The following is a 12777-nucleotide window of genomic DNA, read 5'->3' as shown; positions in this document are numbered from 1 at the left end:
TATAATCTATTCAGAATATTGGGGAAATAGTGAAAATGTGATTGAAGAAGGTCAGAATAAATATACAATCAACCTGTGACTCAATAACAAGAGCCACTTGTAAGAACACTAGTTAGAATTAGAGCCCAATGGCAAGAAATGGACAGCCCTCTTGGGAGCCAAGGCATGACAATCTACAAACCCTTCCATGGACTACTTTGTTCTGACAATTTTATCAGGCCCATCAAATGCTTTTGTTGTGTGATAAGGATACCACTGCATCACTTTTCCCTGTGCAATGTTAACATACTCCCACTCAGGTAAATCAACATTTCCCATTCCCTCAGTGAATTTGGTGAGAGCAAAAGCTCACATACCTACAGCACAGGAAGAATAGAAGGGAGTAAGAGAGAAGGAGGCAGGTGCTGTCCTAGAAGGTGAAGCATTTTACAGTTTCAAGATCTGAGTTCTGGAATCACATTTTTAAATAAAAATTTGTTCTTGTATCTTCTACCTAAAAGGGCCAAGCTGGCTTTTCCTTGCATGTTTCAAATCAATCCAAAAGGTATTTCTGACAGATAGGTACTATGGGCCTACAGGGTACAAATCTATTGTTGTCCTGGGAAATTATTTCAGTTCATGGAGAAATTTAGAATTTTGTTGACTTGTTTTACATTTCTTACAATCCACATGGAATCTTTTTTTTTTTAAAGATTTCATTTATTTGCTTCCAGAGAGAGGGGAAGGGAGGGAGAAAGAGAGGGAGAGAAACATCAATGTGTGGTTATCTCTTGTGAGTCCCCCACTGGGACCTGGTCAGCAACCCAAGAATGTGCCCTGACTGGGAATTGAACTGGTGACCCTTTGGTTCACAGGCCAGCATTCACTCCACTGAGCCACAGCAATCAGGGCCCACCTGAAATCTTGATAAATTGCAGTGTGTAGGCCTAGAATGGGGCTCAAAATTCTGCATTTCTAATAACTCCCAGGCAACATGGATGCTGTCCGTCCTCAGACCACACTTGGAGTTGCAGTCTTAGAGGGTCTTTGATTTGAGAAAAAGGGCTTTGGATGTATGAAAAAGAAAGCAGACTTTGTGGTCAGACAGGCTGATTTCAAATCTAAGCTTGGCTACTTTGGAGGTAATTGATGATTTCATTAATATCTGAACTTTTAGATATTATTCTGAAAACAGTATAAAAATGTTATGCTGCAAGGTTGTTTTAAGTAATCATGATAAGTCCCTAGTTCAAGGCTGATTTTTATTATCTTAACTGAGTGCTCCCAACCTCATTGAAGCCCCTGACCTAATTCTAAACAGAGACGGAAGAGGGCTGATAACTGGGAACCAGAGTGCTGGGTGGAGGTCTGGCTCTGGCACTGACTAGCTAACACCCTGGGTATGCCATTTGCTCTCTCTTGATGTGAGCTATACATTTAAAAGAATAAGGAAATTGTCTAAGTCATCACTGCCCACTCTCATAGTCCTTGCCCACATGTTATCACTGAGCATTTGAAATGTGGCTGGTCCACATTGACAAATGTTAGAAATGTAAAGTACATATACATACTGAATTTTGAAGTCTTAGAATGAAAAAATATAGTAAAATACTTCATTTACAATTTTATATTGATTGCATTTTGCATAGATAGAGAGCAGGATGACAGCTGGGGGTGGGTAGGGTGTGGAGGGATTGAGCAAAGAAGGAAAAAGGATTCATGGACATGGACAACAGTGTGGTGACTGCAGGGAGGAAGAGGGTATAGGGGGACTAAATGGGAATCAAATAAAATAATATTTTGAATACATTATATTAAATAAAATGTTATTACAATTAACTTACCTGTTTCTTTTTACTTTTTAAAATTGGCTACTAGAAAATTGTACTTGCAGCACATATTAACTTTCTATTACATAACACTAGATGACCTCTGGGGTAACTTCTACTTCATTATTCTATTTAAATTGGATCATATCCTTATGTACTTATTTTTACCAGGATATTTTCTAGAACATGTGGCAAGTTTTCGAGGCCATTTGAATGACTTACATTAAAGTTAAAAAACAAGACCCTCCAATGAAGACGGAGAAGGCAAAGCTATAGAGAGGGTAGTTACTAAGCCAGAAGACTTAGCCTAAAGAAGGACTTGTCGTTATGGGTCAAGTTTTGCTCAGGGTTATAGATTGTCCATGTATTTTGAACCATTGGTCCTTCTTGGGCATTCTAGACTCTGTCAACTTCAAAAGTAAGAAGGAATATTTCATTCATGTAAGCGTGTTGATAACAACAGCCATGAAACAGAAGAAAAACCAACAGCTAGGAAAGATATGGGGCCGTCAATATATTGAGTTGTGCCACAATGACTGTGAACCCCGGGGGAACTCACATTCATTTAAATAAATACAGTGTAACATATGTCTATTTGTAATACAGAAATCCATATTAAATGCTAATTTTGACAGAGAGATTTACTTTAATGCCTAAATTTGCCATATTGAGAAGTCATAAAAATATTTCATGTAGAATCTCTCTTGGCTAAAAAATATTATCATATCCTTTTAGCACACTTATTAATGTGAGGCAAGGCTGCAATACAAATGTAGTGAGCAAAAAGCCAGCTAACAAAGAGGAGAGACATACTAGAAAATACTTATTCAACATTCACATGTGTCATAGTCATAAAAATGAATTTTACCACTCTGTTAATATATTATAGAAATTAGCTTAGTTAGGATCCAAAATATGAGTACATAAATTAACTCAGGATTTAAACAAAGAAGCTTTAAAAGTCTTAAATACATTATAATTTTGACATTTATTGAGAAAAGGGAAAAGAAATGATAATTATTTAGTCTGGAGAAGTTGGTGTGACACTACTTCAAAAAAAAGGATATTATGAAAGAGAATTTACAAAGAAATTCCGGTATCAATAGGATTAAATAGAGGAATTTGGGCCAAGTGTAGTGTCCTTTCAAACTTTTATTTTTTCAAAACATTAAGAATCCTATTGCTCTGTTTATGCTTTTATTGCCATTCTGTTTAGAACTGTGGGAAAGAGAGTTTTTCCTTTTCTAATTTACCCATATTTTATCTCCCCATGCATCCTAGTGCCCATTCACAGGTCATTCATTCTTCCTGTATTTGGTCATGTCACTATTTTATTAACATCATGATAGAAACTCATTGACTTAAGGAGAAGAGATGCATCTAAAGAAAAATGAATTTTCTTCTTAGTGGATATGAAAGTTGAATTAAGAAAAGGTTGAAGACAGAAGGAAAATGAGAATTTTAGTTTTCCCTGGGTTATCTATGCTTGAACTTTCCTCCCTTACAATGAGAGGAAAGGTCAGGACATTCAAAGTTTAAAGAATATTAAAGAGAAGAAAAAGTTAAAGTAAATTTACATTTCAGTACACATATGTGAAATGACTAGAAGAGTGCCAACAAAATCTGTATAACACTCCCTTTGGAGAGCAAGAAGAGCCATGGGCCATGTGGTTAGAAAGGGGACTTTAGCTTGATCTGTAATGGCTTATTTCATTCAAAAAGTGAGTGAATGGAAGGATCTCTGACAAAAAAGTTAACAGTAGTTTATTACGAGAAGTGGAGTATAAAGCTTCTTGGATATAAGTATGCCACTGATTTATTACATGGTAATTCAAAGGAGAAAAAGAGACAGTATTTTATATCACCAAGCTGGATTCCTTAAAAAGGATCCCCAAATTTGTCTTGATGAAGGGTCCCCCATTTGAAATCTCAGGCCACGTAGGAAAAAGGCATAAGAGAAGGAAGAAGCTCTGATGGGAGTGTGTAAGAGTGAGTTGGATGGCCGGAAAGCTGTAGTGTGGTCAACGGTGTAATAATAACTCTCTTCATTCCAGTTTCAGCAGCTTTGAGGGCTATAACGTCTAGTCCTTTAAAAATGCCTTGGTTGTAGGAAATGGCAGCTGTCGCCACATGTTGCATCTACCCACCAGCATCAAAATGTCAGTGAGCTCTGAATCTTGCTCCTTCCTTGTAGTGTAACTGCATTTTAAGCTAGCACTTTAAATACTGAAGGGGCCCAGGAGGACAGAGCATAGAGCCTGCTGTCTTGTGATCACTCCAGTGGGAGCACATATCTCATTCTCTCATGATCAAGCTGTTGGATACCTAAAAGGTCCAAGATCCAGGGTCTGGACCTAGTTTGTTTAAAAGTAAGTATTTTAGGTTTCTGTTGAAGGGTATATATATTTTCTTTTAATCCTCACCCAGGGACATATTTATTTGTTGGGAACCGCCCTGACTGGTATCAGAAGCTGAAACCCCTGCCTAGGCTAAGGCTAAGGGAACGCCCTTGGAACCGTAAGCCAGCAAGGAGACAAGGGCTTGTCTCCCTGGCAGTAATGCTGCTTCTGCTGCTTTATTCATAACTGAACCCCAAAAAGCTTGGTTGGTTAGCCAAAGACGGGTAAGATTCCCCAAGGGGGGAACGACCTAAGGCAGGCATGATCACTTTGGGAGGCCCCCCAAAAGAAGGACTTTGGGGGCTGCAGCAGAAGGGGGTGACGGACCCTCGCTCCTCGGCTTTGACATAGCCTGAGTTCTCATCGTCTGGCAGAAAATCTCCTTATTGCCTTAGTTCCCACACTAAGCCTGAAACAATGACAGGGTGGTGCAGCTCTGTGCTGAAAGGGCAGATTCCCTGGGTGATCAGGCCTAAGAAAGAACATGTAAATTACTGTGAAACCTGCTTTGTTTAAAATGCTCTCAATTGAATAAGAGGGGTCCAAGGAGGAAGTTTGTTCCTCAAAGTCTTACAGCTCTCTGACCCCAACTCAATAGACCAGCAGAGTTCCTTGTTTTCTATAGTTCCTTACTTCCCACTGATAAGTACTGTACTTTACCTGAATTATTATGCAAAATGAGCCCAATAAAAGCATGTATGGACGGTAAATCAGGGCCCTCCCCACTAGGGGGGGTGGCCATCCTGTCCCTACTTCCCCACAGGACCTGGTTGTCTCTGTGTATGTTTGTGTTTTTTCTCGCGTGTTTTTCGGTGAGCCATCCACAGCGTTCCATGGTCACTGCTGGCCGGTGACCCACGCGCAACATTTATTGATTTTAGAGGGAGAGGAAGGGGGAGAGAAAGAAAGAGAAACATTGATGTGAGTGACAAACATTGATTGGTTGCTTCCCATATGTGCCCTGACCCGGGATCAAACTAGGTATGCGCCCCAACTGGGGACTGAACCCACAATGACACCAACCACCTGAGACATCTGGCCAGAACAAAGGGGATATATTTTTGAAATGGAAATGGCAACTATGGTATATACTAAAATAAATATCATTAAAACAATGATAATGCTTGTTATTTAGTTGAATAACAATGTCAATTAAAATTAACTGAGCATTTTTTATTTGACAGAAATGCAGTTGAACGCTAGAATGCTTATTTTATATAATTCTCACAACAACACTGAGAAAATCAAGGCATAGGGAGACTAGATTTTGTCTAATAGCTGTGGGACCTAAGGGACCCACAGCTATTAGATGGCAAAACAGTGATTCAGATCTTGACCATGTGTCTCAAAAGTCCATGAGCACCAGCTTCCTAGCATTAACCATTAAATTGTCATTCCTTAACAGCATCGTTACTATTTAACCTTTTCCACAAGGTTGGCCTAACCACCAAGCACATGCTTTTGGAAAAATTTTTCTAATGGTACGTAGACTTTACCCACATCCAACTTCCATCTATTTCTTTGCAAAGATGATTGACAACTGAATGAGGAGTTGAAAAACACTGACAGTATCTGCAGCCACAGGAGCTCACAGAAAGTAACTAACTGGGAAGTCATTAACTGAAGCAACAACTATTTTCTGTCCCCAAGAGAACTGCAGTACCTGGGAGTAAGCAAGACTCTTGGGCCTTACTCAGAGAGACCAGCATGGTAATTTATAATGTGGTCCAATGTATATGCCAAACAACCAGGGCTATTGGATGCATGGATTTAGGCACCTACTTCACATGAAATGATATTCCAGAATCATACTCTTGGATTGTAGTTAAAGTAGCAAAGGGTTAATTAAAAGCAATATCTTTTGTTTCTATAAAAAGACCTTTCTCCCTTGCCAATATATGACTGTTTATCTCCCAGTTCATTTTTCCTGCCCTAAAGGTATCTTATTGCCTGCTAAACTAAGTTTTCTCTAAATTGCTGGAGAAGAAAAATACCCCAAACTGCTTATTTCATCAAAACCCACTCCTGTATTATACTGGCCAAAATGAAATCCACTCATCCAGGGCACCAAAGTTGATAATATGAGAAAGGGGTGCCTGATAAGATTGTTTAAAACCCTCTGGAGTCACAGTTGGTCATTACTTAACCCGTCAATCTTATGTAGTCAGTAAGATCCCTGCACCGCCTACTGGATAATTGCACTGAGTTATATTGTTTGAGTTACTATCATATAAGCACAGAGGAGAAAGAGAATATGACCAACTGGCTTCATATAGCATTTAGAGTACTGCCAAGTATAAAAAGATGCTTAAGTGCTGGTTATGATGATGTGATAGATTAAGCCCTGAGGATGGCACAGCTGACTGGCTCCAGGGTTACACAGCTTCCTGATTGGCCCTATTATTCTCTGGGAGGTATTGAGTGTTTAGGGGGTGGTGCCTGATTCTAATAACACTGTCAGGATACAAGTCTGCTATAGCTTTCCCCTCATGATGTAACACAAAGTATAATCGGATGGCCTAGACTCACCTCCTGGATCACCTCCTAGACAGCTTTCCTGTCATTTGACCCTGTGCAATAACTTAAGTTCCCCAAATCTCACTTTTCTAATCAGTAAAGTGAGAACAAGACTTCTTTTCCTTTCTGCCTCACCAAGCTGTTATGTAGATGAAATAAAAACAGTAGGAAAATGCTTTGAAGAATAGGTAACTATTATAACAGTGCATTGAAGTAGCTAAGAATTTTGAGTGTGTATGTGTGAGAGAGGGAGTGTTAGGGGAACACAAGCTACAAGTAGCAGTAGACTGGTTTGGACAATTTAGATTTGTTATTTTGCTATAATTTTAATGCTTTCTCCTAATTTTAGAGTTTGGTTATCAAGCAATAATTATGGTTAAATTTTTAGCATCTACTTTGATACCTCTTGGGAAAACCACTCTTAAGTTATCATTAGTTTACCAGATACTTCCTGAATAAAAAGGCATTCATTCAGCTCTGAATATTTATCTAAGACATGGAAAACTTGGTTTAATTCCCTAGATATCTATAGTGTCATCAAGGTTATCCAAATATTCAATCTAAATTCTCTGTGCTCTCATTTAAAGCCATTACGTCTGGTTCTGCCCTCATCAGGTAATCTCTATATGAGCACCCTCTGGCTCATTTCAGCCTTTTATATTTCTGTGGACAGTTATGACCTCAAATGTCTTCATTTTATTTATTTATTTCTGAGCCAAAAAGCCATCATTTGGAAATACTTATCACGTTTAGTTGGTCTCTGATGAAATCAGAAACACATATTTTCTGCTCATTTAAATTCAGAACCACAGGATCTTGCTGGTTCTTGCTATATGAATCAAGGAAAAGGGCTCTTGTCCAAACTGCCTTGCCATTCCTGACTCAAAGGCCATCATTTGGAAATATTTATCGCTTTTAGTTGGTCTCTGATTTACATTCTCCTTCCATTACCTATACCCGCTTGGCTCGCCTAAAATAACACAAGCTGAGCAGGGAGGGGAAAGGGCTTTGCTGGGATGAAGTGGCTCTTACCACAAAGACTTCGCAGCATATGCAAAGACCACTGTTCTTGGTAAAGGCGTGACTTATGTCCAAGAGAGCAGGTCTTGTCATGGGTCCCCCTGTTAAGACAATGCACTGGGGCCTGGAAGTGGAAAAAAGAAAGAAGATGTGAGAACTGACCATTGCAAGAGGCCTATGAGCTCAGAACTACCCTACTGGAAATGGCAGGTACAGGAGGCTTAGCAAAATGGGAGAACCAACTCTCCCCTAAATATTTCTTGAGTTTCTCACCAGAAGTCTTGAATCATCCTGCCTGTCCATCTTGTCACCTTTGCCGTCTTAGTTTAGTTAGTGACAGCAAAAATGTAAAGCCAGGCAAGGTGGTCTTGGGTTCTCCCTGTCTTTTTTTCTCTGGATACTATCCTATTCTGAATCCCAATATAGCCTATCCTTTTCCACCCAGTATTTTCCTTCATCCTCCTTGCAAAGCTTGTGTTTTTAGGGTACAACTGAAATAAGATATAACTAATAAAGATCTTAATGTGTTACTTCTAAGAGAATTCTGTAAGCCACAAAGCATTCAGTTGAATGAAGATAGCACCAAGGGTTAAGGTTGGTGGGCATTTGGTGACATCTCCCTAAAATCATTTCACTCAGACCACCTTTTTGTCCCCATGAATGGAAGGTGATCCTTGGTACTAGGAGGGTTAATACTTGGAGGTGGGCATACCTCAGAGGGGAAGAGTTGGAGCTCTTATTTACAGGAGGTGCTGGCATGAGACTGTAGTAGTTTGTATGACTGCCTAGCCCTAGACTAGACCCACAGACCATTTGTCCCCCACAGAGAAAAACAACTTCTAATTTGGAAAAATACCAGGATTCCTGAGAAGCCAATTTTACCTGAAATTTTTTACATGGTCTTCCACTGTGGTTAATTCCAGAGCATTGTCTAAAGCACTCACATAGGAAAGAGCCTGGGTAGAGGAGCCCCAGTTCACATCTGTGGATGAAAGAGGAATATGGCATATAAAGTATTGACCTTCCCTCTGTATATTGTAAATAATTTTTATAAACCTTTTATGATTTTCCCTGGCTATGTTGGCAGTGATTAGTGCCCAAATAACAGAACATGTAATGTATTGCCCAGAAAGAGCATTGTTCTGCTAGGAACACTTTCTGAATTCTTAGAAGTGAGACCTCTCTTTCCAGGTAAAGACTGGACTTGAAAGCTGTGACCTCAGAAATCCTGCTTTGTGGAGAGGCTGGGTAATAACCAAACAGCAGGTGATACACCTGGAAAAATGATCAGCCCCTGAATAGATTCAAGGGTTTTTAAAAAAATTCTTAAATAAAAAAAGAGGTATTTATATACACAGATAGTGTGTAGCAATCTTTGTATTTGGAATCATAAAACTGAACAGTTCAGTAATTCTTACTTCTAGGTGTCCATGAGTAGGGTCAATTATGATTAAGCATTTTAGTTTGATCTTTTAGGACCTATTCTTCTTAATAAGGGAGGTAAGCACTATTATACTTTGCCTTTTTTTGAGCAAATTAAACATTAGATGGATTTTGTACATTGCATAAGAGAAAGTACCTGATGGGAATGTACAGATTCACCCCAGATGGCAGACAGGGCCATCTCCCCAGCCTTGTTTAGAAGAGTGAGGGAAACGGTGGGGGGGTCACTATCTTGCGATAGAGAAGATTAAAACTGATTAAGTGTTGATTAGACTTCAGGCATTTAGCATACTTTGAATTATTTTTTTCTTATAAAAACCCTACTAGTCAATTGGATATTTATATCTAAAAAAATAAAGCTTGAAATTATTTTTTCTTATAAAAACCCTACTAGTCAATTGGATATTTATATGTAAAAAAATAAAGCTTGAAGCATTACTCACATTATATACAAATAATAATTCAAAATGGATAATAAACATATGTTTAAAATCTAAAGCATTAAACTTGTAGAAGTTTATGACCTTAAATTGGGAAAGGATATCTTGATTAGAAGCAAAATACCAAACCATAAAAGAAATTGATAAATTAGATTTTATAGAAATTAAAACTGTCTACTTTTCAACACAAACTATAAGAAAAATAAAAATAGGGCCAAGGTGGAGGTATAAGTAGATACACTTTGACTATTTGCACAATCAAAAGAAGGACAACAAATTGAAAAACCAAAAAACAACCAGAACTGCCAGAATTGAACTGTATGGAAGTCCAACAACCAAGGAGGTAAAGAAACATTCATCTAGACCAGTAGGAGGGACAGAGATGGGCAGCCAGGTAGAGAGGACTCGCTGCAAGGTGGTGGCTGGAGGACCAGGTGAGGTGGCAGCTGGCAGAGCAGGCAGTCCCACATTTGCGTGCAGATAAACTGGGAGGAACAACTTGGGAGTGAGACAGACTGCACAACCCAGGGTTCCAGTGTGGGAAATAAAGCCTCAAAACCTCTGAGTGAAAAAAACCTGTGGAGGTTGTGGCAGCGGGAGAAATTCCCAGCCTTACAGGAGAGATTTTTGGAGAGACCCACAGGGTCCTAGAATGTACACAAACCCATCCACCTGGGAATCAGCCCAGTTTGCTTGTGGGTAGTGGAAGAAGTGACTAAAAGCCTACTGAGAGCCAACCAAGTGGCATTGTTCCTTCTTGGACCCCTGCCCTACATACAGCCTCACAATGCAGCAGGAGGGTTGCCCCACCTGGTGAATACCTAAGGCTCCACCCCTTACTATATAACAGGTGTGCCGAGACAAAAAAAATATGGCCCAAATGAAAGAACAGGTCTAAGCTCCAGAAAAAATACAACTAAGTGATGAAGAGATACCCAACCTATCAGATGCACAGTTCAAAAAAACACTGGTAATCAGGATGCTCACAGAAATAGTTGAATATGGTTGCAAAAGAGAGGAAAAAGTGAAGGCTATGCAGAGTGAAATAAAGGAAAATGTACAGGGAACCAAGAGTGGAGGGAAGGAAACTGGGACTCAAATTGACGATTTGGAGCAGAATGAAGAAAGAAACATTCAACCAGAACAGAATGAATAAATAAGAATTAAAAAAAATGAGGAGAGGCTTAGGGACCTCTGGGACAACTTTAAATATTCCAGCATCTGAACAATAGGGGTGCCAGAAGGAGAAGAGGAAGAGCAAGAAATGGAAAACTTATTTGAAAGGAGAGCTTCCCTAATCTGGCAAAGGAAATAGACTTCCAGGAACATAATACACACTGTAGTTAAAATGTCAGCTCCATCAGACCCTGACTGTTACCTTGGCAAGTGGTCAACTCTTTGAACTCGTTTCTTCATTAGTAAAGTAGGTCTAATAATGCTTAATATGCAGCATTATTATGAGAATTAAATGAGTGCAAGATACATAATAGGTGCTCAAAAAGTTAACTATTGTATTACATTATATTACTAATATGTACCATACACATACACACCTAAGAACATAGGAGCTGCTCAATAATACTTTGTTGAGTAAATGGGGAGTTACAGGCTACTTGGTAAACCCATTCCTACACAGTCCTTATCTTACCTGGCTTCTTATAGGTCACATAGATGTAGAGGAAGAACTCAATGACGTAGGTGATGACAGCGGCCCACCAGTTGATGACAAACATGACTGCACAGCACAAAACAGCCCCAAAAAGAGATACCCACATGTTGTAAATTCTGTATGCGGGTCTCCATCCTGAAAGCAAAAGAACAACAAAATGTATGTGCAGAAGGAAAACTTCCATGCTCTCACCATCATGCCACTGCAAATTATTAGAGTACAGGTAACATATTTTTTCCTAGCATAAAAATCAGAGCTTTTAGGCCAGGTTTCTGTTATTAGTTTTCTGTGAAACCTTGAGCATCTGATATCTATGCCATTAGGGATTTAAAGGAGGCAGGAGGAATGGAAAAGTGGGGTCTTTCAGGGGAGGGGTGGGAGGCATTGCTTGGTGGACCAAGAAAGAGAAGGCTAAGACAATGGCTTTATTCCCATGAAGAAGGCAGAGCGGTCATCAAAAGCCAGTCCATTAACTTCCTGCTAGCTCTTCCTTTCCCCTAAGGAGATAGTGCTTGCCCTTTCAGAAATAATCATCAATGGGACAAGAGGGAGAAATTTGTCTGCAAGTCTTCTTAAACCTAATGCATTAACATGTTTTGCATTTGCAGTGAAACTATTTCTTACAATTCATGTATGCAAGGGGGTTTTTCCCATGTTTTATTAGTTCCCTGAAATAAAGAAGCTGGGAGACAGTATGGCCAGGATGGGGAAACTCTGATTTGAAGGGTACATTTGGTCTATGGATAAAGTCCATTTTAAATTTGGAGTTGACAAAACACAACAGAGCTTTCAAAGTCTGCTAGAGCAAATTCCTAAATGGCCACAAGATGGATATATCACGTTGAGAATGTCACTGGAAATGCCCTTATTTTTCTGCGGCTGGCTGTGTATGTGCTAGCATGTGTGCACGCGTGTGTGAAACAGAAGGAGGTGGAGGGGGTGGGGGGAGGTGGGGAAGAGCCTCAGTTTCTGGGTCTGCAGATCTATGTGTCTCCCCTATGTGCTTTTCTATTTCCTTCTTTCTCTCTCTTCCCCTTTCCCTCCTTCCCTTTCAATCTTTCCCTTCCCCATCTCTGTTACTTCCCCTTATTTTTCAAAAATGAACATAACATGGCATGAAGGCGCACATTTCTGTGGCTTGTTGTATTCTCTGACTAGAGCTTTCTGTTTTCCGCTTGAAAGAAGATAACAAAACAGAAACAGAATGTCCTCAGTGTTTTCTGGAGCCTAGTGGCCTTGTGGGGAATGAAGGTTCCCCTCTTTTATCTACCCTTTGTTTTACTGGCAGCAGCTTTTCCAAAGGAGGTTCAATTGTAGCAGGCCCTAAAAGCAGAAATGTGTTTGTATCCCTAATGAAAGTCCTCACGGTGAAGGACTTTCTGAAGGTCGATAAAGACTAGTCTCTCTTCTGGTGGAAAGGCAGAAGAAATTCTACTGGCCAGCGGAAGTGAAGAAGAGGTGAGGGATGACTGGACAGGGGA

At 39.7% G+C, this 12777-nt stretch overlaps 1 protein-coding gene across 3 annotated transcripts in view; it reads right to left on the bottom strand.

The window, feature by feature from the left end:
- SLC12A1 (solute carrier family 12 member 1) overlaps window positions 1-12777 on the bottom strand; it is an 81853-nt gene that overhangs the window by 32950 nt on the left and 36126 nt on the right. For all 3 annotated transcript variants that reach the window (XM_036033212.1, XM_028507438.2, XM_028507439.2), the window contains exons 14-16: window positions 11276-11431; window positions 8627-8726; window positions 7757-7868 (exon numbers count right to left, since the gene is read on the bottom strand). In XM_036033212.1, the coding sequence (XP_035889105.1) occupies window positions 7757-7868; window positions 8627-8726; window positions 11276-11431 (368 nt within the window). The remainder of the gene's footprint in view (window positions 1-7756; window positions 7869-8626; window positions 8727-11275; window positions 11432-12777) is intronic.

The sequence above is a fragment of the Phyllostomus discolor genome, chromosome 1, assembly GCF_004126475.2.
Source record: "Phyllostomus discolor isolate MPI-MPIP mPhyDis1 chromosome 1, mPhyDis1.pri.v3, whole genome shotgun sequence".
In the NCBI taxonomy this organism is placed as follows: domain Eukaryota; kingdom Metazoa; phylum Chordata; class Mammalia; order Chiroptera; family Phyllostomidae; genus Phyllostomus; species Phyllostomus discolor.
Note: the sequence above shows the minus strand (reverse complement) of the source record. Positions and strands in the feature narration are given on the sequence as shown.